The sequence below is a fragment of the Pleurodeles waltl genome, chromosome 11 (assembly GCF_031143425.1).
Source record: "Pleurodeles waltl isolate 20211129_DDA chromosome 11, aPleWal1.hap1.20221129, whole genome shotgun sequence".
Lineage (NCBI taxonomy): Eukaryota > Metazoa > Chordata > Amphibia > Caudata > Salamandridae > Pleurodeles > Pleurodeles waltl.
Window position 1 is genome coordinate 361,818,492 of NC_090450.1, and position 25,734 is coordinate 361,844,225.

The 25,734-nt window shown below is 44.5% G+C and overlaps 1 protein-coding gene across 3 annotated transcripts in view; it reads left to right on the plus strand.

Annotated features, from left to right (window-relative positions):
• KIF1A (kinesin family member 1A) overlaps window positions 1-25,734 on the plus strand; it is a 3,950,406-nt gene that overhangs the window by 965,360 nt on the left and 2,959,312 nt on the right. For all 3 annotated transcript variants that reach the window (XM_069213666.1, XM_069213667.1, XM_069213668.1), the window contains exons 17-19: window positions 1,034-1,109; window positions 7,052-7,131; window positions 7,554-7,654. In XM_069213666.1, coding sequence (XP_069069767.1) covers window positions 1,034-1,109; window positions 7,052-7,131; window positions 7,554-7,654 — 257 coding nt within the window. The remainder of the gene's footprint in view (window positions 1-1,033; window positions 1,110-7,051; window positions 7,132-7,553; window positions 7,655-25,734) is intronic.

Sequence of the window (25,734 nt, forward strand, 5' to 3'; positions counted from 1 at the left end):
TGCACCAATATCCAGCAAACTTGTAATGAGTCATAAGGCCTCAGAGGGTTCCAGATTTCTTGATGAGGAATTAAAAATAACTCCTAATGATGTAATAGTCACTAGGTATCGGAGATGGCCTCTGGGAAAGAGCAAAGTACTGCTTCTATATGTCATTTCAAGGGGGAAATACATCACACTTTTATACCCCACGTCTACAGAGGGGAGCAGTACTCTGGCTGGCACAGCAAAACTAGCCATCTCAGTTAGGCCCTATCATCTTTGAAGTGCTTACTCTCTCTGGCTTGAATCTCCATCCTTTTAAAAGCTCCTCAACTCTGAAACAAACCTTCCCATAACTACTCCCAAAATTAGGGACTCTATCCAATGCCTTTAGGAACTAACCACTTTTTTGTCTCTTTCAAGAAAGTCCTGCTTTTCCAGAACCCATAAAAAAATACTAAGCAGAATTTCTGTCAAACCATGCTATCATTCACAATATAAATGAAGTCTTACATTTCAAGTAGACATTCCCAACGGGTTTCCCTATTAGGCAACTTGTTAGATGACTTTTCCTTCATTTGTGACTTTTTTTGTGTACTGTATATTTTGCCATTCTGTAATCTCTGTACTTTATTAATTGCATACGTAAAGTTGTGCTGTCCTGGTTCCTACCGTATACAACAGTACAACAAAATAAAATACAACGAATTAGCAAAGTAGATCTATGAAGAGGCATGGCAATAGGGCAGTACAAGGCTGCAGCCATTCATTGTTGCTCACAGGAACATTCCTGTAGGAAGGGTGAAATATTCACGAGAGAGGAGTGGAGATGGGTGTTTTACACCTCCGGATTAAATGGCTCACTTCATATAGTAAATCCAGGAACCGACTCCCCTTATTGTCTGGAGCATATTTTTGTCGTTTTCTAAAAAGGATCTTTTGCTTGATTTAAAGAGCCCACTCCTTAGTATAATAACAAATCATACCCACATTTACCCTCACTGTAATCCTTCCTCACATTCGACGATGCTCTGTTTTGTTTCCTGTTTAGGGAAGCTTTGTTGGCTGAAATGGGAGTTGCAATGCGAGAAGATGGAGGCACACTGGGAGTGTTCTCCCCTAAAAAGGTATGCCAAGGAGTTGCACTCTAATTGCCCTCTATAAAAAGGTTGTAACTTGATCAAATCATTTACATTGGTGCATTCATGTGGTTTAGTGGTGGCAGGAAGGCAAAATGTCTGAGTCTTTTCAGAGGCTGATGTGCAGTGTACCCTTTGAAGTCCTCAACTGTACTATGCTCTTACCCTTGATATCGTCATACATACATGCTTATCCTTTCGTTGTAGCATATATCTTCTTTGTAGCATAAATTCTCACATATTACATTAAACTGCTCACATCATATGCTCGAGTTTTCCTTTCTTATGCTTGCACTCCCCTCCCGTGTTGACCTTTCAATTTAAACATCATCACTCCATTATTGCATTTATTCTTCCGCATTCAACCCATTCTGTTTTTCAGTTGAGCCTTCTGATACTTCTTGTACCCTTTCATTCCTGATGACTGAGTTATGTGGATTGTAAGTGCACCTGGTTTACAGTCAGTTGTATTATTACATACATTTCTTTTACCATCCAACTGCATGTGACTTGGGGGAAATCATTATTCACCTATGCCTCAATGTTAGACCTGGCATCCTTGGCGTAGTCTCCCCTGCCTTTTTGGCCTCTGCTTCCTATGCTGTGACCTTGTGCTGCACTTTGTTTTTCCTGGTGTTTGATACTCTGGGCACTTTACCACTTCTGACCGGTGCTAAAGTGCAAGTGCTTTCTGTGTCAACCGTGTGTGTAATGGGCTTTTCCATGATTGGCGTATCTGATTTACTAGAAAGTCCCTAGTAAAGTGCATTTGAGGTGCCCAGAGACTGTAAATCAAATGCTACTAGTGGGCCCGCAGCACTGATTGTGCCACCCACATGAGTAGCCCTGCAAACATGGCTCAGATCTGCCACAGCAGTGTCTGTGTGTGCATTTCTAAACTGCCAATTCGACCTGGCAAGTGTACCCACTTGCCAGGCCCAAACCTTCCCTTTTTGTACATGAAAAGGACCATTAAGGTAGGCCCTAGTTAGCCCCAGGGACAGGGTGCAGTGTATGTTAAAGGTGGGACATGTACTGATGTGTTTTACATGTCCTGACAGTGAAATCCTGATAAATTCATTTTTCACTGTTGCAAGGCCTATCTTCCCCATAGGTTAACATGGGGACTGCCTTTAAATATTTTTTATGTGCAGTTTTTCTTTGGGAGCAGATAGAGATGTCGCGATTGGGGTCTCTGAACTCACAATTTAAAAATACATCTTTTGGTGAAGTTGGTTTTTAGATTGTCAGTTTGAAAATGCCACTTTTAGAAAGTGGGCATTTTCTTGCCTAAACCATTCTGTGCCTCTGCCTGCTTGTGTATTCCATGTCTGGGTCAGACTGACAGTTGGACTGTTGTGAATTCCCTCTAGACAGTTTCACAAAGGGAGCTGGGGCGTAGTCTGTATATCCTGATGAGTCTCCTGGGCTAGAGTGGCAAGGAAGAGGCTGACACAACTGAAAGGGTTGTGCCCGTCCTCACACAATGCAGTCTCCATCTCCCTGGTGTGTGTCTGGGCCAGGCCTGAGCAAGGCAGGATCTTGTGAACAACAGAGACTTTCCTTTTAAGTTTGCCTACTTCAAAGGCAGAAAGTATAAGTAGTGGACCTAAAACCCCAAACCTTTAGAACAAGTCTGGATCAAGAGGAACCTCTGCCAAGCATAAGAGCTGAAGAGCTAGAGGAGGAGTATTACCTGTCTGCTGTGTGTGCTTTGCTGGGTTGGCCTGCAGTTTCTGCTTCTGCCTTAGAGAGGGCAAAGGATGGACTTTGCTCTGTATCCTGCTTGTGAAGTTTTTCCAAGGGCTTGGACTGAGCTTGCCTCCTGTTAAGAAGTCTCAGGGACAGCAAAGACTTCACCTACCAGCCTCTGGAGTCACTTGCTGTGGACTATAAGTTGCCATGTGGTGCCTACTCCGGGTCCTGGCCCTTGGGAGTGAAAGCTGGTGAAAAACCAAATGCACCGATTTCAGGCGACTCCAGACTGATGTCGCTGCCGGATCCCGCGGCGTGGGCTGTAACTGAAGCCCTGGTGCCCGCTGGAGTGTGACGACCCCGATTGACACCTGCATCCTCGTGGCGTGACCGCGACCCTATGAGGCTGAACTCCCCCCCCCCCCACGTCTTCACCGCCAGACATCGAACCCACCGGAGTGTAAGAAACTGATGCTTTGCACCAATGCCGCCTCATCTCCACTCTGCAGCAGCAAGGACCCAACTGTTTGCAGCAATGCCTCCACTCCTCAGCTCAGCAGAAACTGAACTAAGGCCACACAGGATCCAGTAATGCCTCAACCCCGACTCGGTGCACAGGCTTGTTTCCTCATTTTCATTTTGCACTGTACCTGGGGGTCCATGCGACTCCGTGACCGGCACCATTGGCATCAGTTTGTTGGGAATGACTCCGTCAAGTCGCTCTGATGACACCAAATTGAAGCATTTGTGTTTCTAAGCCCTATCATGAAGTTTAATATTTGAAAATTCATAACTTTGCTTGTGTTTTGGATTTTTGTCATTCAGGTCTTGTTTTACTCAGAAATATATTGGCTATTTTTCTAAACTGTTGAGTTCCTTTGTGGTGTTTTCACTGTATTACTGTGTGTGATTGTACAAATATTTTACACATTGCATCTAAGTTAAACCTGAATGCTTGTGCCACGCTACCAAGGGAGTGAGCAGGTTTGTATGTATCTCCCTTACACTGACTAGAGAGAGCGTCCCTGCTTGGACAGAATGCAAACTGACTGCCAACCAGAGACCCCAATTTCAACACACAGTGTCTCTGTCTCATTTCTAACATTGAAAAGCAAAAAAGCTATTCGGAAGTATTTTTGGTAGAGTTCTTTTAATTTGTTTACTGTTTCTCTGTAGTCTCCCTTCTACTTTGTGCTAAACTCCTACTAAGCTTGGCTTGCCCTCCCCTTTCTAACTTTTGTCACTTTAGATCAAACAATTGTCACCTGCACTTGTACAATTATCTTCCCAATTGTCTAGATTGTGAGTGCCTGTAACATGGCAAATGCATGGGTGCTTCTTTGGAAGTGATCTCACCTTATAAAATTTGGCAAGTTTTTTATTATTATTAATCATTTTACCAGGTTACAGAACTACCCCTTGGACATTTCATGTGTAGGTTTGGGTCTGGCCCCACACAAGCTGCTAGATCGATTTATCAAGGATATCATTATCACCTCTGTCCTATTCATCCCTCGTGATGCCTCACTTTCAGGTCGATATTCCTTATTCTCTCTCCTTTTGATTGCATTTCTTATAAGTCCACACTTCCCTTCTCCATTTCCCTTATGTCTTTAATTCCATATATGTATTCCATGCTGCAGCTCCCTTTCTTCCTCTTCCCTCATCATACATGCCTTCCTTGCCAACAAGTGTTGCTTGAATGTCTCCTTGCTCTATTTTAAATTTCTTTCAACATTTTCCTTTTATGGTTTTTCAGCAGCTACTCGTTAAACCCAGGGTGGTCTTCCACCAAACAGTTGGTGTCTACTCCCCCAAGGAGGTTGGTTAAGGGTGTGATCTGAGTGATACTGATCTCAATTTTATCCCCTTTGGAGAGGATTGCATTGTGTATGTATGTGAAAACTACTATTTTCTGCACCAGAGGAACAAGAACTTGAATGTCCAATAATATACTGTGCTCTGCATTCATTTCAGTGTGTCTATACATTTTGCACACTGATTTCAATATCTTCAACTGAGTTTTTAATTTCCACATTACTTCCCAGTACATACAGTATATGAAATCTTGTTAGAGTTTCACATCCTTTGTGTTACGCTTACATATACACCTGAGTAGGCCCCATAGCTTCATTGCTGACTTGTTATACATCAGTGGCTTTGTACTCACTCTCCCATTGGTTCCTGTCCCTCTGGTGCAGGCTGCAGAGCAGTGATAACTTTCTTCTCTTTCCTTGCATCTTCCGTTATTCTTGCACCTCTGTGAGTGACTTTGGATCAAGCATGGACTTTGTATGGGCAGAGCCACAACCATTTTACCATTGTTTTGTCTGCGCACCGACCTGTGGACTAGGAAACAGATATCAGAAATGGTGATTTGGGTCACAGCTTACTCTAAACACTGGCCAGTTAAGCTATTTCAAAGTGATGGGGGGAGAAGAGGTTACTTGGGTCCCCTTTTACACGGTGGTTGTGTTCCATTTCCTACCAGGGAATCTATTGACTCTTGCAAAGGTTTTTAATTTGAAAGATCTTCAGAGTAGCTGCTGTTGCTGCATGATCTTGGTCTTAACCACTGCCATTGATTCCCCTAGCAACATCACTGCACATACCCAAAAAGTGCTGAAATCCATCTGTTTCCTGTTAGACTCTATTACTACAGCAGTGTAAGCATTCTTATACCAGTCACGCATGTGCCTGAAGCATGGTGCCAGAACAATGAGTTTTAGATATTGTGCTATAAGAATAATGTGGCAAAAGGATTGTCTACAAAAATATCGACATGGTATGTACATATAGGTAACTATAGGTTTACAATACTTTACTCCACATATATGTACCTTGACAAAATATATACCTTTAAGGTATGTAGATATGGAGTTAAGAAGAGCAAATCTGTATTTAACAGTAGACACTTAACTCCATAATATTTTGGCTGTCCGTGTTCTTGCTGTGATATTCTTGCAGCACAATATTCCAGAAGACGATATTCAAACATACGGCCGTTCATAAGGACTCTGGTACCATACCCTTCCTCCTGTTAGTGCTCTGTTAGAGCAGTTGGCCACCATCAGTGTGAGCTTCCACCTAGCTGTATCTTATCTCGGACTCCAGCAGTGAGAGCTTATTGCTATCATTATTCTTCAGCCTTTTGGGTTCAGATATATGAACATCTTGCTAGCAGCCCTTTATCAGTTTTGGGGGACCAACAGTTTGAGCTTCCTTTTAAAAGTACCTCGTCAGTGCTATAATCCAGCTGTGTTAAATGTCTTCTGTGTGATTGCCATGTAAGTACTGTAGGTAGGACTGCCAGATGTCTCTAGATGCAAAACATTGGGTTTCCAGTCCTTGGCTTGTTGTTAACAATGCATTGTTATATAGGTATGGGGTTACATGAATTTAGTTTGAGGTGAACAAAGCCTACATCTTCCAGCAAGAAGGAGATTAAGTAAAACCTCAGATTTGGTAAAAACTGGAACCTTCCCATTTGGAACCAACAGGTAAACCTGACTATTGGACTCCCATAATCGTAGGCCTACTGTATCAGTGCTATAGGACTCCAGCAGTGTGAACTTCCTCCCAGAACTGCCCTATTAGTGATATAGAACTCGAGTAATAAAAGCGTCTTCAGTGTGTTCTCATTGTTAATGTTCCCACATAGTGAGGTTTCTCCTGAGGTTTCATGTGAGTATTCAAGGGCCGTGGTGTGAGTTTCTTCTTAAGGTCAACCTGTCAGTACTGTTGTACTCTTAGAGTGTGGTTTTCCGATCTCTGTCTTGCCAGTACTTTAGCACTCCAAAAGCATGAGCTAACTCCCAGCACCACCCCTTCACTGCTACAGGGCTCCATCTTTGTCCTGTCTGTAGTTAAGCTGTATTCTCAAGGCACGTGATTTCACTGTTATTATCACAGAATGATAGCAGTGGAACTTTGCTCTCACTGTGCATGGAGAGTATTGTAAGACTTCCATGAGGGCAAGCTTCCCTGTAGCAGTGCTCTATGTCTAAACTCTCAAAGCTCATCTGAGATAACTTCCTCTCGCCAGAACTCTGACACATCTGTAAAGCTACAGATATAAAACGTATTTTATCAGTTCCTTGACAGGTCAGCCCCAGTAGGACAAACAGCTGTGCGCATCTGTAATTTATAGAGGGCAGGCTTCTTTGTAAGTAGAGGACAGTGGGATTCATCATAAAGTTCACCTTAATAAATTTATCTTTTGCTCTCTCAAACAGACTCCTCATCTGGTCAATCTCAATGAAGACCCGCTGATGTCCGAGTGCCTTCTGTATTATATTAAAGATGGGGTTACCAGGTGAGTAATGTTTCATAATAGGCAGAACATGAGACCAAAAAAGTTACTCTGTGGCCAGACAAATTCGCAAATGCAACCACCTTTATACACTGGATCTGATACTTCACTCTGTGGCAAAGTTATCTCACTGACTTAGGATTTCTAGCATACTTGAAAAGGTCCTGTATCCAGATATATATCTTCATTAGAGTCCTCGTGCCACATTGCTGTGAGTGTTAAACCTGGACTTGGTATCTGATTCATCCAGGATATCTTATTGTTCCACGGTGTTTGGAACCATTTCGCTAAGCAGAGGCAGCTCTTTTCTAAATATTTTTTTTCTGGCCAAATTTGAATGTCACTAAAAAGGTATACAACATCGCTGGACTATTGATGTTGCTGTGCCTTTCATTTTGTAAGCATTTATGTGTTAATGTGCACAGGGTCGGCAGAGAGGAGAAGAGGCAAGACATCCTACTGAGTGGTCACTTCATCATGGAAGAGCATTGTATCTTCAGAAGCAACACCACTATATGTGGTGAAGGTAATGCTTTCACTTTACTTATTCCTTAAAGCTAGTGTTTTGTCACATTATCCCACACAATGGTACTCCCCAGGAGTTACGGATATGCACACACACCAAGTTGACTTTGAATTTTGATAATCCTGTGTGGTAAAGAGCCCATTTCCTATTTACCATCCTGGGTAAATGCCTTGAGTGACCTAGAAGAAAAGTGCCTCCACCCTTTTATACAGTGCATGGGAAACTATAGCAACTATTAAAATACAACACATATTACACAATGCAAATTTATAGTACAGACCTGAACTAAATTTGTTTTACTCATAAAGGAAACAGTGCTCCTTGACATAAATGTGAAAAGACACACACGCCACACCGCACAGTTCTTTTTTAATATATCAGTAACAGAATAATGTTATGAACACAATAAATATACAGGATCCAGGTTTAAATTTCCAATTATATTTGCTATTTAATTACGTAAACAGAACCATCTTAATGGGGACACGAGTACGTTTCCGCGCTTGTGAGAACCTACTCAGTGGGCACATGGCTATACTTTTAATTTAAAGTTCGGTATAGAAATTACATGATAGTCTATTCATTTAGGAACTGCTGAATATTTCCTAGGGATAAACACACAATCGTTTTTTGCACCTAACCATTACCCACTAGAAAATTATCCTACATCATGTTCCAGAAATGCACACGATGTCAGTATTTAACAGTCTACTAAGTCTCCGAATGAAAGCTACTAACGAATGTGTAAAGGTACAGACATTGTTGGCAATTTGAATGCCCGAGTTAGATCAGTTAGTATCATTTTCCTCACTGAACTCAGCCACTGGACCCGATTTGCTGCTCAGTAGGCAAGCGAGCAAAGTGCGAGAGCTTATAAAATTAGTGGTGTTTATTCCAAAGACTTTGTATAAAAATTAATCCAACATGGTTCATTCTGATTACATTTCTCAATATATATTAGTCACTTTTAAACAAAGGTTTTAATGTTATTGCAAAATGGTGACATCAGCACCATGTACAATGTGCTCAACTATGGCAGAAACCTAACAATGAGCAAGAGGTGTAAAATGACCTAGATGGTTGCATCCTGATTGTTTTATTAGGAGAGTGTAATCTACCAGAGCTTCAAGACTGTCAAATTGATGACAAATGTTCAGGGTATATTTTGGAAATGGCCCTTTGTGTGGAGGTATCCCCAAACGTTTTTCCTCTGACCTGTTTTTGACTGTGTGCTGAATTTTGTGTTTGTTGGCTTTAGGACTCTGGGCACTTTACCACTGCTGACCAGTGCCAAAGTGCAAGTGCTCTCTGTCCAAGCTGTATTGGTGATCGGTTTCTCCATGATTGGCATATTTAATGTACTAGTAGGTCCCTAGTAAAGTGCACTATGTGTACCCAGGACCTGTGAATTAATTGCTACTAGTGGGGCTGCAGCATTGATTGTGCCACCCACACGTGTGGTCCTGTAAACATGTCTCATGCCTGGTGGAACTGTGTGTCTCTGTGTGCAGTTTTGAACCGCCAGTTCAACCTGGCAAGTGCACCCACTTGCCAGGCCCAAACCTTTTCTTTTACTATATGTAAGACACCCCTAAGTTAGGCCCAAGGCAGCCCCTTTGGCATGGTGCGGTGTATTTAAAAGGTAGGACATGTACTGGTGTGTTTTATAAGTACTGGTAGTGAAATACTGCTAAATTCGTTTTTCACTATTGAAAGGCCTATCTCTCCCATAGGGTAACATGGGTCTTGCCTTGAAGTGTAATTTCCCATTGGAAGCAGATAGAGATGTGGAGTTTGGGGTCTCTGAACTCACAATTTAAAAATACATCTTTTGGTGAAGTTGGTTTTTAAATTGTAAGTTTGAAAATGTCACTTTTAGAAAGTGGCCATTTTCTTACTTAACCAATATGTGCCTCTGCCTGACTGTGGGGTACACATCTGGATCAGAATGACAGTTGGGCAGTTTGTGAATTCACTCTAGACAGTCACACAAAGGAAGCTGAGGTGTGTCCTGCATATCCTGATGGGTCTTCATAGGCTAGAGTGGTGGGTAGAGAAGACACTTGCACCTGAATAGGGCTGTGCCTTTTCTTACACAAGGCAGTCTCCAACCCCCTGGAGTGTGTCTAGGGCCAAGGCAGGGAGGGCAGGGTCTTGTGCACTACAAATACTTTTTTTTTTTGTTTGCCTACTTCAAAGGTAGAAACGGATATAAATAATGGACCTCTGACCACTCAAAGTTTGAATCCTTCTGGACCCAGGACATTCTGCAAGAAGGAAGAGCTAGATGCTGTAGGAGGAACTGCCACTCTGCCTGTTGCTTTGCTGGGGTTGCCTGCTGGTTGCTGCTTCTGTCCTGCGAGTTAAAGGACTGGACTTTGATTTATACATCTTACTTCCAAAGGTTCTCCAAGGGCTTGGCCTGAGCTTGCCTCCTGTGTGAAGTGTCAGGGACATAAAAGACTTCATCAGCCAGCACATGGGCTATCTTGCTGTGGGTTCTGCATCACAAAGTCACGCCAAATGCAGTTCCTGGGCACTTGGGAGCGAGTTCTGGTGTATCCCAGAAGAAACCATTACGACGACTCCAGAGTGACTTCAGAACTGGGGCCACTGTCCTACTCTGCTCTGCTGCCTACACTGGAGCTGTGGTCCCTGCGGAGTGCAATGACCGTGACCGATGCCACTAGCCCGACTCTGCTGCAGCACCTCTAAAGTCCCACCACAGCATGAGTGCCATGTCCCCAAAGTCCAGGACACCGACTCTGACTTCGCTGCAGTACCTGTGGCCCTGTGGTGTGATCCCGACACCACAAACTCGATGCAACGTGTCTTGTCGTGCTGGATTCATTGACCCTGCCTGATTGTAAGGCACCAACGCCTTGCCACTGATGCAGCATCATCTCCCCTGAAACAGTAAGGAACCAGTGCCTCACCTCTGCCTAGCAGTAAGGAACCAATGCCTCACTTTCTTGTAGTAATAAGGCTCCAGCGACGCCTCACCTCCTAGACTCCGTGCAACGTCTTTGTTTTCTTGCTTTCCAAGGGTACTGTAACAGGGGTCTGTGCGACTCAGTGACCGGCCCACACTCTGTCGCGAGTGGCGTCAGACTGTTGGGAATGGCTCCGTCAAGATGTTGTGATAGCCCCAGTTTGAGTTATTGTGTTTCTGAGCCCTTTACTGACATTTAATCTTTAAAAATGTGCATTGTTGCTTTGTATATGTTGGGTTTTTTGTTGTTCTGGTCTTGTTTACCTCAGATAAATATTGGCTATTTTTCTAAAACTGGTGTGGAGTACTTTTGTGGTTTTTTCGCTGTGTTACTGTGTGTTCACAAATACCTTACACATTGCCTCTGAGATAAGCCTGACTGCTTGTATCAATCTACCAAGGGGGTGAGCAGGTGTTATCTTCGCTGTGTCACTCCCTTCCCCTGACTAGAGTGAGGGTGCCCACTTGGACAGGGTGCAAACTAGAGAACTAATTTCTATCAATATACAAATAAGGTAAATGTAAGTATATTGATGTTAAATGAAACTAATTTACCTTGTCAGTGCTTATGTGAAAATTCTGACATGGGCCCATATTTTTCTGACCTATTTTGGGCTAGGGCTGAGCCTGATTTTCCGGTCTTCTGACCACTGATTCAATTGAAGCACACAATAGTCTCAAACAAAGCCAAACAATTTTGCTTTTAAGATAAACTTGCTACCTTCAGTACAGATGTCAACTTGTCTGAAATCATAAAGGTGACTTTCAAACCAGTGTGTTCAAGTACCAGCATGTTTGGCACTATGGGATTAAAACCAGTATTGGCTGAAAGTCACCTTCATGACATATGCCGGTTGAAAAACATGCATGAGTTTTTATCTCATATGTTTTCTCATTCCACTTGTGAAAAAGACACTGATGCGATGTCACTTTACAATCTCTCAACTATGGAAAAAAGGTAACACAAGGGCAAATGTTCAAGATGGGGATTGTGATTGCAAACAACAAACATGAAGTACATAAGTAATTGGTCATTTGAATTAGGATATCACCTCATGCTTTCCCATTCACAGGACGCCTGCATCCATTACAGTAAGCAAGGTTTGGCTCCTATCATTCATTAACTACTTAGTAGAACTAGTCACAGGTGCAAGGTTCAGAGAATGGAGCAACACAACTTTATTGGTCTGTGGCCAACAAATTTCCCTCTCACATCCAACCACCACTAACAACCGGCATGTCAGCCGGCTGGTAATCTTCCAGCAGTTTTTCTATTCGCCCAAAAGTATACCCATTGCCAAACATGGTGACCAATATATATTTACTGAACTAAGCAGATGAGAGCACATCCTTTTTTCTACAAGGATTCCACAACTCCCATAGTTTATAACTTACCCACTGTAGTGAGTATGTGACCTATTGTTTTTTACGTTGTTATTCAAAACTAATAAAGTTGGTTATAAAAAAAAAAGCTTTGAAGGAACCTTAGGATATACATTGCAAATTCTTATTATTTTAAATAAGGATAGACAACATGACACTTAAGTCAACACAAAACCAATGCAGCAAAATACTTCCTGGCAACTACAACAATTTGCATCATTTTGGCCCAGAACCAATTAGTGCCTACAGGCTCCACTTTTGTGACCCTTTCTTTAACTGTAATGTTAGTGAATGCTGAATACATAAAGTAAACGTATGGGTGAGTAGAAAATTCCTCCATTAATGTGGAAATAGGGTCCAAATTGCCCATGACTAGTGCTTTATGTAAAATGAAAAAGGTCTCTAAAGGAACATATTCAAATAATCCTATCTAGGAATCCTTTCCGAGAGGCAAGGCCTATGTAATTATGGGTGTGACTTAAAAACATGAAAACTAAAATCTTGTGTTTCACACTTTGTACCACCGCACTATAATTGGGGTGCTGCTCTGTTATTCTTATTGCACCCAGACATATAACACAACAGTGGGCATACGTTTAAAACAAGAAGACCTATAAAGTATTGACCAATGTTTTTAGCAGTGTCTATAAAATGAATAACAATGATTTTGTTGTTGACAGAATAAAACATGTTTTAGTTCTGGAAACCTGAGACAAAATTTAAACATTATTGAGTTCTGTGAAAGCGGTAGTGGTCCTGAGAGTGTTTTCAGACCACTATACTCTGCCAGCTATCCAGGGGTGGCACCTCCACTATGGCAGAGAAGCACCACCCCCCTGCTGAAAGGAGGAAGCAGAAAAATAAAATGATAATAAAGACATTTTTATTATCAGTTTATTTTTTTGCTTATGCAAGGCGGGGAGGTCCGAAGCCAGCCAAACTGACATGCACACTTTGAACTCTCCACCCAGCTGTGTTTCACAGCCAGGTAGAGACCAAGTGCAGACTCCCAATCCCTCCCTGAGCAGCATTTCAGCCTACTTAAGCAAATCCCGGTACTTCTGTTATGCTGTATAACACCTTGAAAGAAGCATCTGGATTGTGTAGGGAGGGGAGGAAGGCAGAAGCACAGAGGCGTCAGGAGCAGCAGAGGCAAGGTGGTACGGCACAGCAGGTAAGTGTTCTATTTTATTATTGTTTTTGTCCCCTACTCCGAGCGCTGCCCCACCAGGCCTTCCTGCCAGCAGCCACACCTGCAGCTATCTTTCTCAGATATTCAATACCCTTTTCTCCCCGCAACTTTCTGTCTGCAAATTTCACGTGTTCTCTTTCCTCTCAAGTACCTTTATCTGTCTCACTTTGCACCTACCTCCATTCATCTCCCTTATTTCAATACCCCCCTAAAAACAGAACCCACAAATTTCAATGATCTTTTTCCTTGGAACTCTCGGTTTCTTTTACAGCTGTGTACCTTCTTCTAACATTTTCCCATAAAATCTGTTGGAATTAGCACATATGTTACCAATGCTTTGTACACTTGACAGAATTCTGAATGTGTATGAAATCTGACAACCTTTATGACTAACAGACAGGTAATATGTTAAATTTGCACTTCTTTCAGCGTCAGCTCCACCGTTCTCACAGTTGCCATTCCATGAACACCAACCTGCAACCCAAAATTACTCAGATATCTGAAGGCAACTCAGTTTACAAAATGCACTATGTAACAGTCACATGCTGATGAACTAATACAGAAATGCATATTTTGGAAACAAATACTTTTAGAGAATGCAAGATGAAGCATTAAAATGTGAAATATAAACAGATACTGCGTCATTTACAACTTTAGTTAAAGAAAGGTCCCTGAAGCTTCTTGAAAGCTTCCATTAAATTAAAGTTCCTGTTTTAGGTAGTGGTGTGCAAGCCTTGTAAACATGAAGTGCACCATATAAAATTTAAAGAAATGTCCATCAAGCTTCTGAAACTGCCATTAGGCTAAAGTTCCTTTTTTTATGTAGAGGTGGGCAAACCAGAGGACTCGAGGTGAGCTGACCTAGGGGTCCAGATTGGCTCTAAGAACCAAAGCACGAGCTGAGCAAAAATGGTCATATCAACCTAATTTAATGTATGGCATGAATTTCCTTAACTGCATGCTACTTCTCTTTTGAGGCAGACTGTGATAAGAAGAAATGCTGAATGTGAATAGGGAGCCCAGTTTAGCCTCTTACACAAAATATAAACAAATCCAAATTGCCAAGAGCTGTAATGCAATCTGAAGTTGTGCTTTACTGGTAATTCAATACATTATTGCAATAACGGATATATACCAGGACTTTAAACCCAATTTAGAATGAAAAAGGCCAAACTACAAGTCCCAGAATGCAAAGTGAAGTTAGGCAAAAGGGAAGATTATCTAAAAGTGTTACTGATGAGATGTACATTTTTATGCTCCTGCTATTGACAATTAGCATTTTTTGTCAGGTCTATGCAATTAATTGATGTGAATTGCGAATAAAAGGTCAATATTCAGCCCTAACTGTCCCATCCCTTTCTTAGACCTCAACTATGGTAATAGGTCAGGAGAAACCCAGGTGTGTCAGAGGGAGTGATAGCAGCCCCCAATGTCACCATGTGTCTCTAGGCTTCTGCCTTTGACAAAAGTGCTCTAGGAGCCCCACTGAGCTTGGCAGGAGGCAAGCCACTGCCTTTGTTTACTGTTCATTGTAGCATCCTACCCAGCTTGAGAGCATGCAAAGCAACACGTCACACTTGGAGTTCTGTAACAGATGTCTTTATTCTTCAGCATAAGATCACACACTGCACTCTGATTACATCATATTCGTTAATAACAACACCTTAACACCTACCAGCAAGGTATGTAATTCCTCTTCTGAGTCCGCCTAGAATCACAAATGTCCTAGTGCATATAGTCTCACGACATAACAGCTCCCTCTTTTTTAAATAAAAAGTATAAGCAACATTTACATTACATTTCTTCTATAAGTTGTCAAGACACTCACACTATTGGCCTGTTTTAGTGGTATGAAGTGGTTGAGATGCACTCTGATTGGGTTTTGACGACGCAGGTTTTGATACTTTACATTTCTTCTATAAGTTGTCAAGACACTCACACTATTGGCCTGTTTTAGTGGTATGAAGTGGTTGAGATGCACTCTGATTGGGTTTTGACGACGCAGGTTTTGATACTTAATCTGAACTGCTAGGCAGGGATTGACTCATTCATATTTGCAGGAGCTGACGAACTTTGAGGCAGGTGCATAAAGTGTGATGAGTCCCATGTGATTGACTTTCTGAAACGATGCTTCGCCACCAAGTGTCCCTTGCACGTCACCATCCTCAGAGGATCAACAGCAAACGGTGTGCCTATTTTCCATTTTTGTTTCTGCTTGACCTGGACCCAGTCACCTTCATTGAACACTGTTTCCATTTTGTCAACTCTCTCAAAGGGACACTCACTGTAGCAAAGCAATAAACATATTGTAGGAGGCTGGACTGGCTTGTAGTGAGTACCAAGAGGTACTTACACCTTGCACCAGGCCCAGTTATCCCTTATTAGTGTAGAGGGGTGTCTAGCAGCTTAGGCTGATAGAAAAGGTAGCTTAGCAGAGCAGCTTAGGCTGAACTAGGAGACGTGTGAAGCTCCTACAGTACCACTAGTGTCACTTGCACAATATCATAAGAAAACACAATACACAGATATACTAAAAATAAAGGTGCTTTATTTTTATGACAATATGCCAAAGTATCTCATTGAGTACCCTCAGTATGAGGATAGCAAATATACACAAGATATATGTACACAATACCAAAATATGCAGTAATAGCAATAGAAAACAGTGCAAACAGTGTATAGTCACAATAGAATGCAATGGGGGCACATAGGGATAGGGGCAACACAAACCATATACTCTAGAAGTGGAATGCGAACCACGAATGGACCCCAAACCTATGTGACCGTGTAGAGGGTCGCTGGGACTGTAAGGAAACAGTGAGGGTTAGAAAAATAGCCCACCCCAAGACCCTGAAAAGTGAGTGCAAAGTGCACTGAAGTTCCCCAGAGAGCACAGAAGTCGTGATAGGGGAATTCTGCAGGAAACTCCAACACCAGCAATGCAACAACGATGGATTTCCAGACGAGAGTACCTGTGGAACAAGGGGACCAAGTCCAAGAGTCACGATCAAGTCGGGAGTGGGCAGATGCCCAGGAAATGCCAGCTGTGGGTGCTAAGAAGCTGCCACTGGATGGTAGAAGCTGTGGATTCTTCAAGAACGACAAGGGCTAGAAACTTCCCCTTTGGAGAATGGATGTCCCATGTCGTGAAGAGTTGTGCAGAGGTATTTTCATGCAGAAAGACTGCCAACAAGCCTTGCTAGCTGCAAAGGTCGCGGTTAGGGTTTTTGGATGCTGCTGTGGCCCAGGAGGGGCCAGGATGTCACCAATTGTGTGAGGAGACAGAGGGGGCGTCCAGCAAGACAAAGAGCCCACTCAGAAGCAAGCAGCACCCGCAGAAGTGCCGGAACAGGCACTACAAAGTGGAGTGAACTGGAGCTCACCCGAAGTTGCACAAGAGGGTCCCACGAAGCCGGAGGACAACTCAGGAGGTCGTGCAATGCAGGTTAGAGTGCCGGGGACCCAGGCTTGGCTGTGCACAAAGGAAATCCTGGAAGAGTGCACAGGAGCCGGAGTAGCTGCAAAACACACGATTCCCAGAAATGCAGTCTAGCGTGGGGAGGCAAGGACTTACCTCCACCAAACTTGGACTGAAGAGTCACTGGACTGTGGGAGTCACTTGGACAGAGTTGCTGAGTTCAAGGGACCTCGCTCGTCGTGCTGAGAGGAGACCCAGAGGACCGGTGATGCAGTTCTTTGGTGCCTGCGGTGGCAGGGGGAAGATTCCGTCGACCCACGGAGATTTCTTCTGAGCTTCTAGTGCAGAGAGGAGGCTGACTACCCCCACAGCATGCACCACCAGGAAAACAGTCGAGAAGGCGGCAGGATCAGCGTTACAAGGTCGCAGTAGTCGACTTTGCTACTTTGTTGCAGTTTTGCAGACTTCCAGCGCGGTCAGCAGTCGATTCCTTGGCAGAAGGTGAAGAGAGAGATACAGAGGAACTCTGATGAGCTCTTGCATTCATTATCTAAAGAATTCCCCAAATCAGAGACCCTAAATAGCCAGAAAAGGAGGTTTGGCTACCTAGGAGAGAGGATAGGCTAGCAACACCTGAAGGAGCCTATCAGAAGGAGTCTCTGACATCACCTGCTGGCACTGGCCATTCAGAGCAGTCCAGTGTGCCAGCAGCACCTCTGTTTCCAAGATGGCAGAGGTCTGGAGCACACTGGAGGAGCTCTGGGCACCTCCCAGGGGAGGTGCAGGTCAGGGGAGTGGTCACTGACACCTTTTTCCAAAGGGAGAGGGTGTAACACCCTCTCTCTGAGGAAGTCCTTTGTTCTGCCTTCCTGGGCCAAGCCTGGCTGGACCCCAGGAGGGCAGAAACCTGTCTGAGGGGTTGGCAGCAGCAGCAACTGCAGTGAAACCCTGGGAAAGGTAGTTTGGCAGTACCCGGGTCTGAGCTAGAGACTCAGGGGATCATGGAATTGTCTCCCCAATGCCAAAATGGCATTGGGGTGACAATTCCATGATCTTAGACATGTTACATGGCCATGTTCGGAGTTACCATTGTGACGCTATACATATGTCATGACATATGTATAGTGCACACGTGTAATGGTGTCCCCGCACTCACAAAGTCCAGGGAATTTGCCCTGAACAATGTGGGAGCACCTTGGCTAGTGCCAGGGTGCCCACACACTAAGTAACTTAGCACCCAACCTTTACCAGGTAAAGGTTAGACATATAGGTGACTTATAAGTTACTTAAGTGCAGTGGTAAATGGCTGTGAAATAACGTGGACGTTATTTCACTCAGGCTGCACTGGCAGGCCTGTGTAAGAATTGTCAGATCTCCCTATGGGTGGCACAAGAAATGCTGCAGCCCATAGGGATCTCCTGGAACCCCAATACCCTGGGTACCTCAGTACCATATACTAGGGAATTATAAGGGTGTTCCAGTATGCCAATGTAAATTGGTGAAATTGGTCACTAGCCTGTTAGTGACAATTTGGAAAGAAATGAGAGAGCATAACCACTGAGGTTCTGAATAGCAGAGCTTCAGTTAGACAGTTAGTCATAACACAGGTAACACATACAGGGCACACTTATGAGCACTGGGGCCCTGGCTGGCAGGGCCCCAGTGACACATACAACTAAAACAACATATATACAGTGAAATATGGGGGTAACATGCCAGGCAAGATGGTACTTTCCTACACAACCCCCCCACCCCCCAAACTAAGGACAATAAGACTAGCCATACCCTGATGAGTCTTCATTGTCTAAGTGGAAATATCTGGAGAGTCCATCTGCATTGGAGTGGGTACTCCCAGGTCTATGTTCCACTGTATAGTCCATTCCCTGTAGGGATATGGACCACCTCAACAATTTAGGGTTTTCACCTTTCATTTGTTTTAGCCAAAGTAGAGGTTTGTGGTCTGTTTGGACAATGAAGTGAGTGCCAAACAGGTATGGCCTCAACTTCTTCAGTGCCCAGACCACAGCAAAGGCCTCCCTCTCTATAGCAGACCAACGCTTTTCTCTAGGGGTCAACCTCCTGCTGATAAAAGCAACAGGTTGATCCTGACCCTCAGAATTAAGTTGTGATAAGACTGCCCCTACCCCTAATTCAGATGCATCAGTTTGGACAGTTAATTTTTTGGAGTAACAGGGGCTTTTCAGGACAGGTGCAGAGCACATGGCCTGCTTCAGCTCCTCAAAAGCTTTCTGACAGTTTGCTGTCCATAATACCTTCTTAGGCATTTTCTTAGATGTGAGGTCATTAAGAGGGGCTGCAATGGAGCCATAGTTCTTTATGAACCTCCTGTAATACCCAGTGAGGCCTAAAAAGGCTCTCACCTGAGTCTGAGTTGGAGGGGGAACCCAATCTATAATAGTTTGGATTTTCCCCTGAAGTGGTGCAATCTGTTCTCCACCTACCAGGTGTCCCAGATAAACCACTTTCCCCTGCCCTATCTGGCACTTTGAAGCCTTGATAGTGAGGCCTGCCTTTTGCAGGGCTTCCAAAACTTTCCATAGGTGGACCAGGTGATCATCCCAGCTGGAGCTAAAGACAGCTATATCATCTAGATATGCTGCACTAAAAGCTTCCAGTCCTTGCAGGACTGTGTTCACCAACCTTTGAAAAGTGGCAGGTGCATTCTTCAATCCAAAAGGCATTATTGTGAATTGGTAATGGCCTCCAATGGTTGAAAATGCAGTTTTTGCTTTTGCATCATCTGATAACTTGATCTGCCAATACCCTGCAGTCAAATCAAAGGTGCTTAGATACTTGGCAGATGCCAGTGTATCTATTAGCTCATCTGCCCTGGGTATAGGGTGAGCATCAGTTTTGGTTACCTTGTTGAGACCTCTGTAATCAACACAAAATCTCATTTCCCTTTTACCATCTTTGGAATTAGGTTTTGGTACAAGTACCACAGGAGAGGCCCATGGACTTTCAGAGTGCTCAACCACTCCCAGTTCAAGCATTTTCTGCACTTCTTGCTTTATGCAGTCTCTGACATGGTCAGGCTGCCTATAGATCTTACTTTTGACAGGCAAGCTGTCTCCAGTATCTATAGTGTGCTCACACCAAGAAGTGGTGCCTGGCACAATAGAGAAGAGTTCAGAAAACTGACCCAGGAGATTTATGCAGTGGTCTTTCTGCTCAGCAGTAAGACAATCTGCCAAAACTACACCTTCCACTAGAGCATCTTGTTCTGTGGAAGAGAAGAGATCAGGGAGAGGGTCACTCTCTTCTTCCTGTCCCTCATCTGTTGCCATGAGCAGGGTGAGATCAGCCCTGTCATAGTAGGGTTTCAGGCGATTGACATGGAGCACCCTAAGGGGACTCCTGGCAGTGCCCAAGTCAACTAAGTAGGTGACTTCACCCTTTTTCTCAACAATAATGTGGGGTCCACTCCATTTGTCTTGGAGTGCTCTTGGGGCCACAGGCTCCAAGACCCACACTTTCTGCCCTGGTTGGTACTAAACCAAAACAGCCTTCTGGTCATGCCATTGCGTTTGGAGCTCTTGGCTGGCCTGAAGGTTTGCACTGGGCTTTTTCATGTACTCAGCCATTCTAGATCTTAGGCCAAATACATAGTCCACTATGTCTTGCTTAGGAGCTTTTAAAGTTTGTTCTCAACCCTCCTTCACAAGTGTTAGGGGACCTCTTACAGGGTGTCCAAATAGGAGTTCAAAGGTGCTGAAGCCCACTCCTTTCTGGGGTACCTCCCTGTAAGAAAAAAGGAGGCAAGGTAACAGGACATCCCATCTCCTGCGGAGTTTGTCAGGGAGTCCCATTATCATTCCTTTGAGAGTTTTATTAAACCTCTCAACCAGTCCATTTGTTTGTGGATGATAGGGTGTGGTGAACTTGTATGTCACACCACATTCCTTCCACATGGCCTTTAAGTAAGCAGACATGAAATTGCTTCCCCTGTCTGATACCACGTCTTTTGGGAAGCACACCCTGGAAACGATTCCCAGGAGGGCCTTTGCCACTGCAGGAGCTGTAGTGGTCTTTAGAGGAATTGCTTCAGGATATCTGGTGGCATGGTCCACTACCACCAAGATAAACCTATTGCCTGAAGCAGTAGGAGGGTCAAGGGGGCCAACTATGTCAACCCCTACCCTTTCAAAGGGAACCCCAACAACAGGCAGTGGAATAAGGGGTGCCTTTGGAGTTCCACCTGTTTTGCATCTGGCTTGACAGGTTTCACAGGACTTACAAAATTCCTTTGTGTCCTCTGACATTCTAGGCCAATGAAACAAGGGGACAAGCCTGTCCCAAGTTTTCATTTGCCCCAAATGTCCAGCTAAGGGAATGTTGTGGGCTAGAGTTAAGCGGAACTTTCTGTACTCCTGAGGAATCACCAATCTCCTGGCAGCTCCAGGTTTTGGATCCCTTGCTTCAGTGTACAAAAGGTTATCCTCCCAGTAAACTCTGTGAGAGTCACTGACATCCCCATTTGCTTGTTTGACAGCTTGCTGCCTTAGACCCTCTAGTGTGGGACAGGTATGCTGTGCCACACTCAGCTCCTCCCTGGCAGGCCCCCCGTCACCCAAAAGCTCAGCAGTGTCTGCTTCCAGCTCCTCTGGTGTAGGTTCTGCACAGGGTGGAAATTCTTCTTCCTCAGAAGTTGAATCCACTGTAGAGGGAGGGATAGTAGGTAGTGTTTTACCTTTACTAACCCTAGCTTTAGGGAGTACTTGGTCCATTCTTCCAGGATCCAAGTCACCCTGTCCTTTTTGCTTTTTGGCCTGAGCCCTGGTCAAAGCAAAAATATGCCCTGGAATGCCCAGCATTGCTGCATGAGCCTCCAACTCCACTTCTACCCAAGCTGATGTCTCTAAATCGTTTCCTAGTAGACAGTCTACAGGTATATCTGAGGCAACCACAACTTTCTTTGGACCAGTAACCCCCCCTCCCCCCCCAGTTGAGATTCACAACAGCCATGGGGTGGCCAAGAGTGTTGTTATGAGCATCAGTCACTTGGTACTGGTGACCAAGTAGGTGTTGTTCAGGGTGGACCAGTTTCTCTATTACCATTGTAACACTGGCACCTGTGTCCCTGTAGGCCTGAACCTCAACACCATTTATTAGGGGTAGTTGCTTGTACTTATCCATGTTAAGGGGACAAACAACCAAGGTGGCCAAATCAATGACCCCCTCAGAGACTAACACAGCATCTGTGGTCTCCCTAACAAGACCAACCCCAACTAAATTACCAAAAGTGAGCCCAGCTACTCCCTTGTATTGGCTATTAGTAGGTTTGCTCCCACCACCACTGCTATTACTAGGGGCACTAGGTGTAGCAGCAGGAGTTGTAGTGGTAGGAGGCTTGGTGCTTTTCTTTGGGCAACTGGGATCAGTTGTCCAATGGCCTTTTATTTTACATAAATAGCACCATGGTTTCTTTTCTTTGTTTTGATTTGAAGAGGATTTGGGCCCACCACCCCCACCAGAGTGTTTTTGTGGGCCTGATGAAGACTCATTTTTAGATTTGTCCCCACCCTTGTCAGAAGACTTACCATCCTTCTTCTTGCCATCCTTGTCACCCCCTGTATGAACTTTTCTGTTCACCCTTGTTCTGACCCATTTGTCTGCCTTCTTTACCAATTCTTGGGGAGAGGTCAGATCAGAGTCTACCAGGTACTGGTGTAACAAATCAGACAAACAATTATTAAGAATATGCTCTCTCAGGATTAAGTTATACAGGCTTTCATAGTCAGAAACTTTACTGCCACGTAACCACCCCTCGAAGGCCTTCACTGAATGGTCAACAAAGTCTACCCAGTCTTGTGAAGACTCCTTTTTGGTTTCTCTGAACTTCATCCTGTACTGTTCAGTGGTTAAGCCATAACCATCTAGGAGTGCATTCTTAAAAACTGAAAAATTATTGGCATCACTTTCTTTAACAGTAAGGAGCCTATCCCTACCCTTTCCACTGAAAGATAGCCATAGGATAGCAGCCCACTGCCTTTGAGGGACCTCCTGTACAACACAGGCCCTCTCAAGTGCAGCAAACCACTTGTTAATGTCATCCCCCTCCTTGTAAGGGGGAACTATCTAATGCAGATTCCTAGAATCATGCTCTTTTGCAAGATGACTATTTGGAATACTGCTGCTGCCACCATGGGGTCCTAACCCCAACCTCTGTCTTTCTTTTTCTAAATCAAAGGACTGCCTATCTAAATCCAGCTGTTGCTTCTTGAGCTTCAGCCTGGATTCTTCCACTCTCAATCTATTGAGCTCCCTTTCTAACACTCTGTCATCAGGGTGGGTGGGTGGGACATGCCTTGACACAGAAGTATGGTGAGAATGAACAGAGGGCGACCTGGCCCTAAGAGATGTCACTCTAACATTCTGGCCTACAGAAGTAACACTCCTACTGTGATGAGAAGTAACACTATTACTGTGATGTGAATTCACATCAGTACCAACTATGCTAGGTGGCCTGCTATGGGGCAGATTGGAAAGATTCCCTCCCAAATCTTTCACTGGGGGTGCCCCAGAATCAGAGTGGGAACCATCAGCTAATTTCGCACCAGAAGTGCCAACTAAGGTCTTATCTTGTTCAATGAGCATATTAACTAACAGTTGTCTTGAGGGATTCTTCCCTACCCCTAAACCTCTATCTATGCAGAGACTCCTCGCTTCCTTCCAGCTAAGGTTGTCATAAGCTATGCTGGCCAGATCAAGAGTTTGGCCTGTACCAGACATGATAGACAAGAGTTTAAGGGACAGAAAAAGAAAGAAAAAGTTTCAGAACTTTTAAAGAACAGAAAAAAAAACTTTTAAAACTTTTTAAGAACTTTTTGAAAGTTTAGAGGTACTTTTCAGCACTTAGCAAAGAAGTGAGAGAAGAAAAGCAAAACTTTTTGGTTAGGTGTACATACACTGAACTTGTTTTGTATATTTTTCTCTTATGAAAAGTACAAAATGACAAAGTGGTAAGTAGTTGCAAAATACTTATCCCACCGCTGCCACCAATGTAGGAGGCTGGACTAGCTTGTAGTGAGTACCAAGGGGTACTTACACCTTGCACCAGGCCCAGGTATCCCTTATTAGTGTAGAGGGGTGTCTAGCAGCTTAGGCTGATAGAAAAGGTAGTTTAGCAGAGCAGCTTAGGCTGAACTAGGAGATGAGTGAATCTCCTACAGTACCACTAGTGTCACTTGCACAATATCATAAGAAAACACAATACACAGATATACTAAAAATAAAGGTGCTTTATTTTTATGACAATATGCCAAAGTATCTCAGTGAGTACCCTCAGTATGAGGATAGCAAATATACACAAGATATATGTACACAATACCAAAATATGCAGTAATAGCAATAGAAAACAGTGCAAACAGTGTATAGTCACAATAGAATGCAACGGGGGCACATAGGGATAGGGGCAACACAAACCATATACTCTAGAAGTGGAATGCGAACCACGAATGGACCCTAAACCTATGTGACCTTGTAGAGGGTCGCTGGGACTGTAAGCAAACAGTGAGGGTTAGAAAAATAGCCCACCCCAAGTCCCTGAAAAGTGGGTGCAAAATGCACCTAAGTTCCCCAAAGAGCACAGAAGTCGTGATAGGTGAATTCTGCAGGAAAGACCAACACCAGCAATGCAACAACGATGGATTTCCAGACGAGAGTACCTGTGGAACAAGGGGACCAAGTCCAAGAGTCACGATCAAGTCGGGAGTGGGCAGATGCCTAGGAAATGCCAGCTGTGGGTGCAAAGAAGCTGCCACCGGATGGTAGAAGCTGTGGATTCTGCAAGAACGACAAGGGCTAGAAACTTCCCCTTTGGAGGATGGATGTTCCACATCGTGAAGAGTCGTGCAGAGGTGTTTTCGTGCAGAAAGACCACCAACAAGCCTTGCTATCTGCAAAGGTCGCGGTTAGGGTTTTTGGATGCTGCTGTGACCCAGGAGGGACCAGGATGTCACCAATTGCGTGAGGAGACAGAGGGGGCATCCAGCAAGACAAAGAGCCCACTCAGAAGCAAGCAGCACCCGCAGAAGTGCCGGAACAGGCACTACGAAGTGGAGTGAACTGGAGCTCACCCGAAGTTGCACAAGAGGGTCCCACGAAGCCGGAGGACAACTCAGGAGGTTGTGCAATGCAGGTTAGAGTGCCGGGGATCCAGGCTTGGCTGCGCACAAAGGAAATCCTGGAAGAGTGCACAGGAGCCGGAGTAGCTGCAAAACACACAATTCCCAGCAATGCAGTCTAGCGTGGGGAGGCAAGGACTTACCTCCACCAAACTTGGACTGAAGAGTCACTGGACTGTGGGAGTCACTTGGACAGAGTTGCTGAGTTCAAGGGACCTCGCTCGTCGTGCTGAGAGGAGACCCAGAGGACCGGTGATGCAGTTCTTTGGTGCCAGCGGTTGCAGGGGGAAGATTCCGTCGACACACGGGAGATTTCTTCAGAGCTTCTAGTGCAGAGAGGAGGCAGACTACCCCCTCAGCATGCACCACCAGGAAAACAGTCGAGAAGACGGCAGGATCAGCGTTACAAGGTCGCAGTAATCGTCTTTGCTACTTTGTTGCAGTTTTGCAGGCTTCCAGCACGGTCAGCAGTCGATTCCTTGGCAGAAGGTGAAGAGAGAGATGCAGAGGAACTCTGATGAGCTCTTGCATTCGTTATCTAAAAAAATCCCCAAAGCAGAGACCCTAAATAGCCAGAAAAGGAGGTTTGGCTACCTAGGAGAGAGGATAGGCTAGCAACACCTGAAGGAGCCAATCAGAAGGAGTCTCTGACGTCACCTGCTGGCACTGGCCACTCAGAGCAGTCCAGTGTGCCAGCAGCACCTCTGTTTCCAAGATGGTAGAGGTCTGGAGCACACTGGAGGAGCTCTGGGCACCTCCCAGCGGAGGTGCAGGTCAGGGGAGTGGTCACTCCCCTTTCCTTTGTCCAGTTTCGCGCAAGAGCAGGGCTAAGGGATCCCTGAACCGGTGCAGACTGACTTATGCAGAGATGGGCACCATCTGTGCCCATCAAAGCATTTCCAGAGGCTGGGGGAGGCTACTCCTCCCCAGCCCTGACACCTTTTTCCA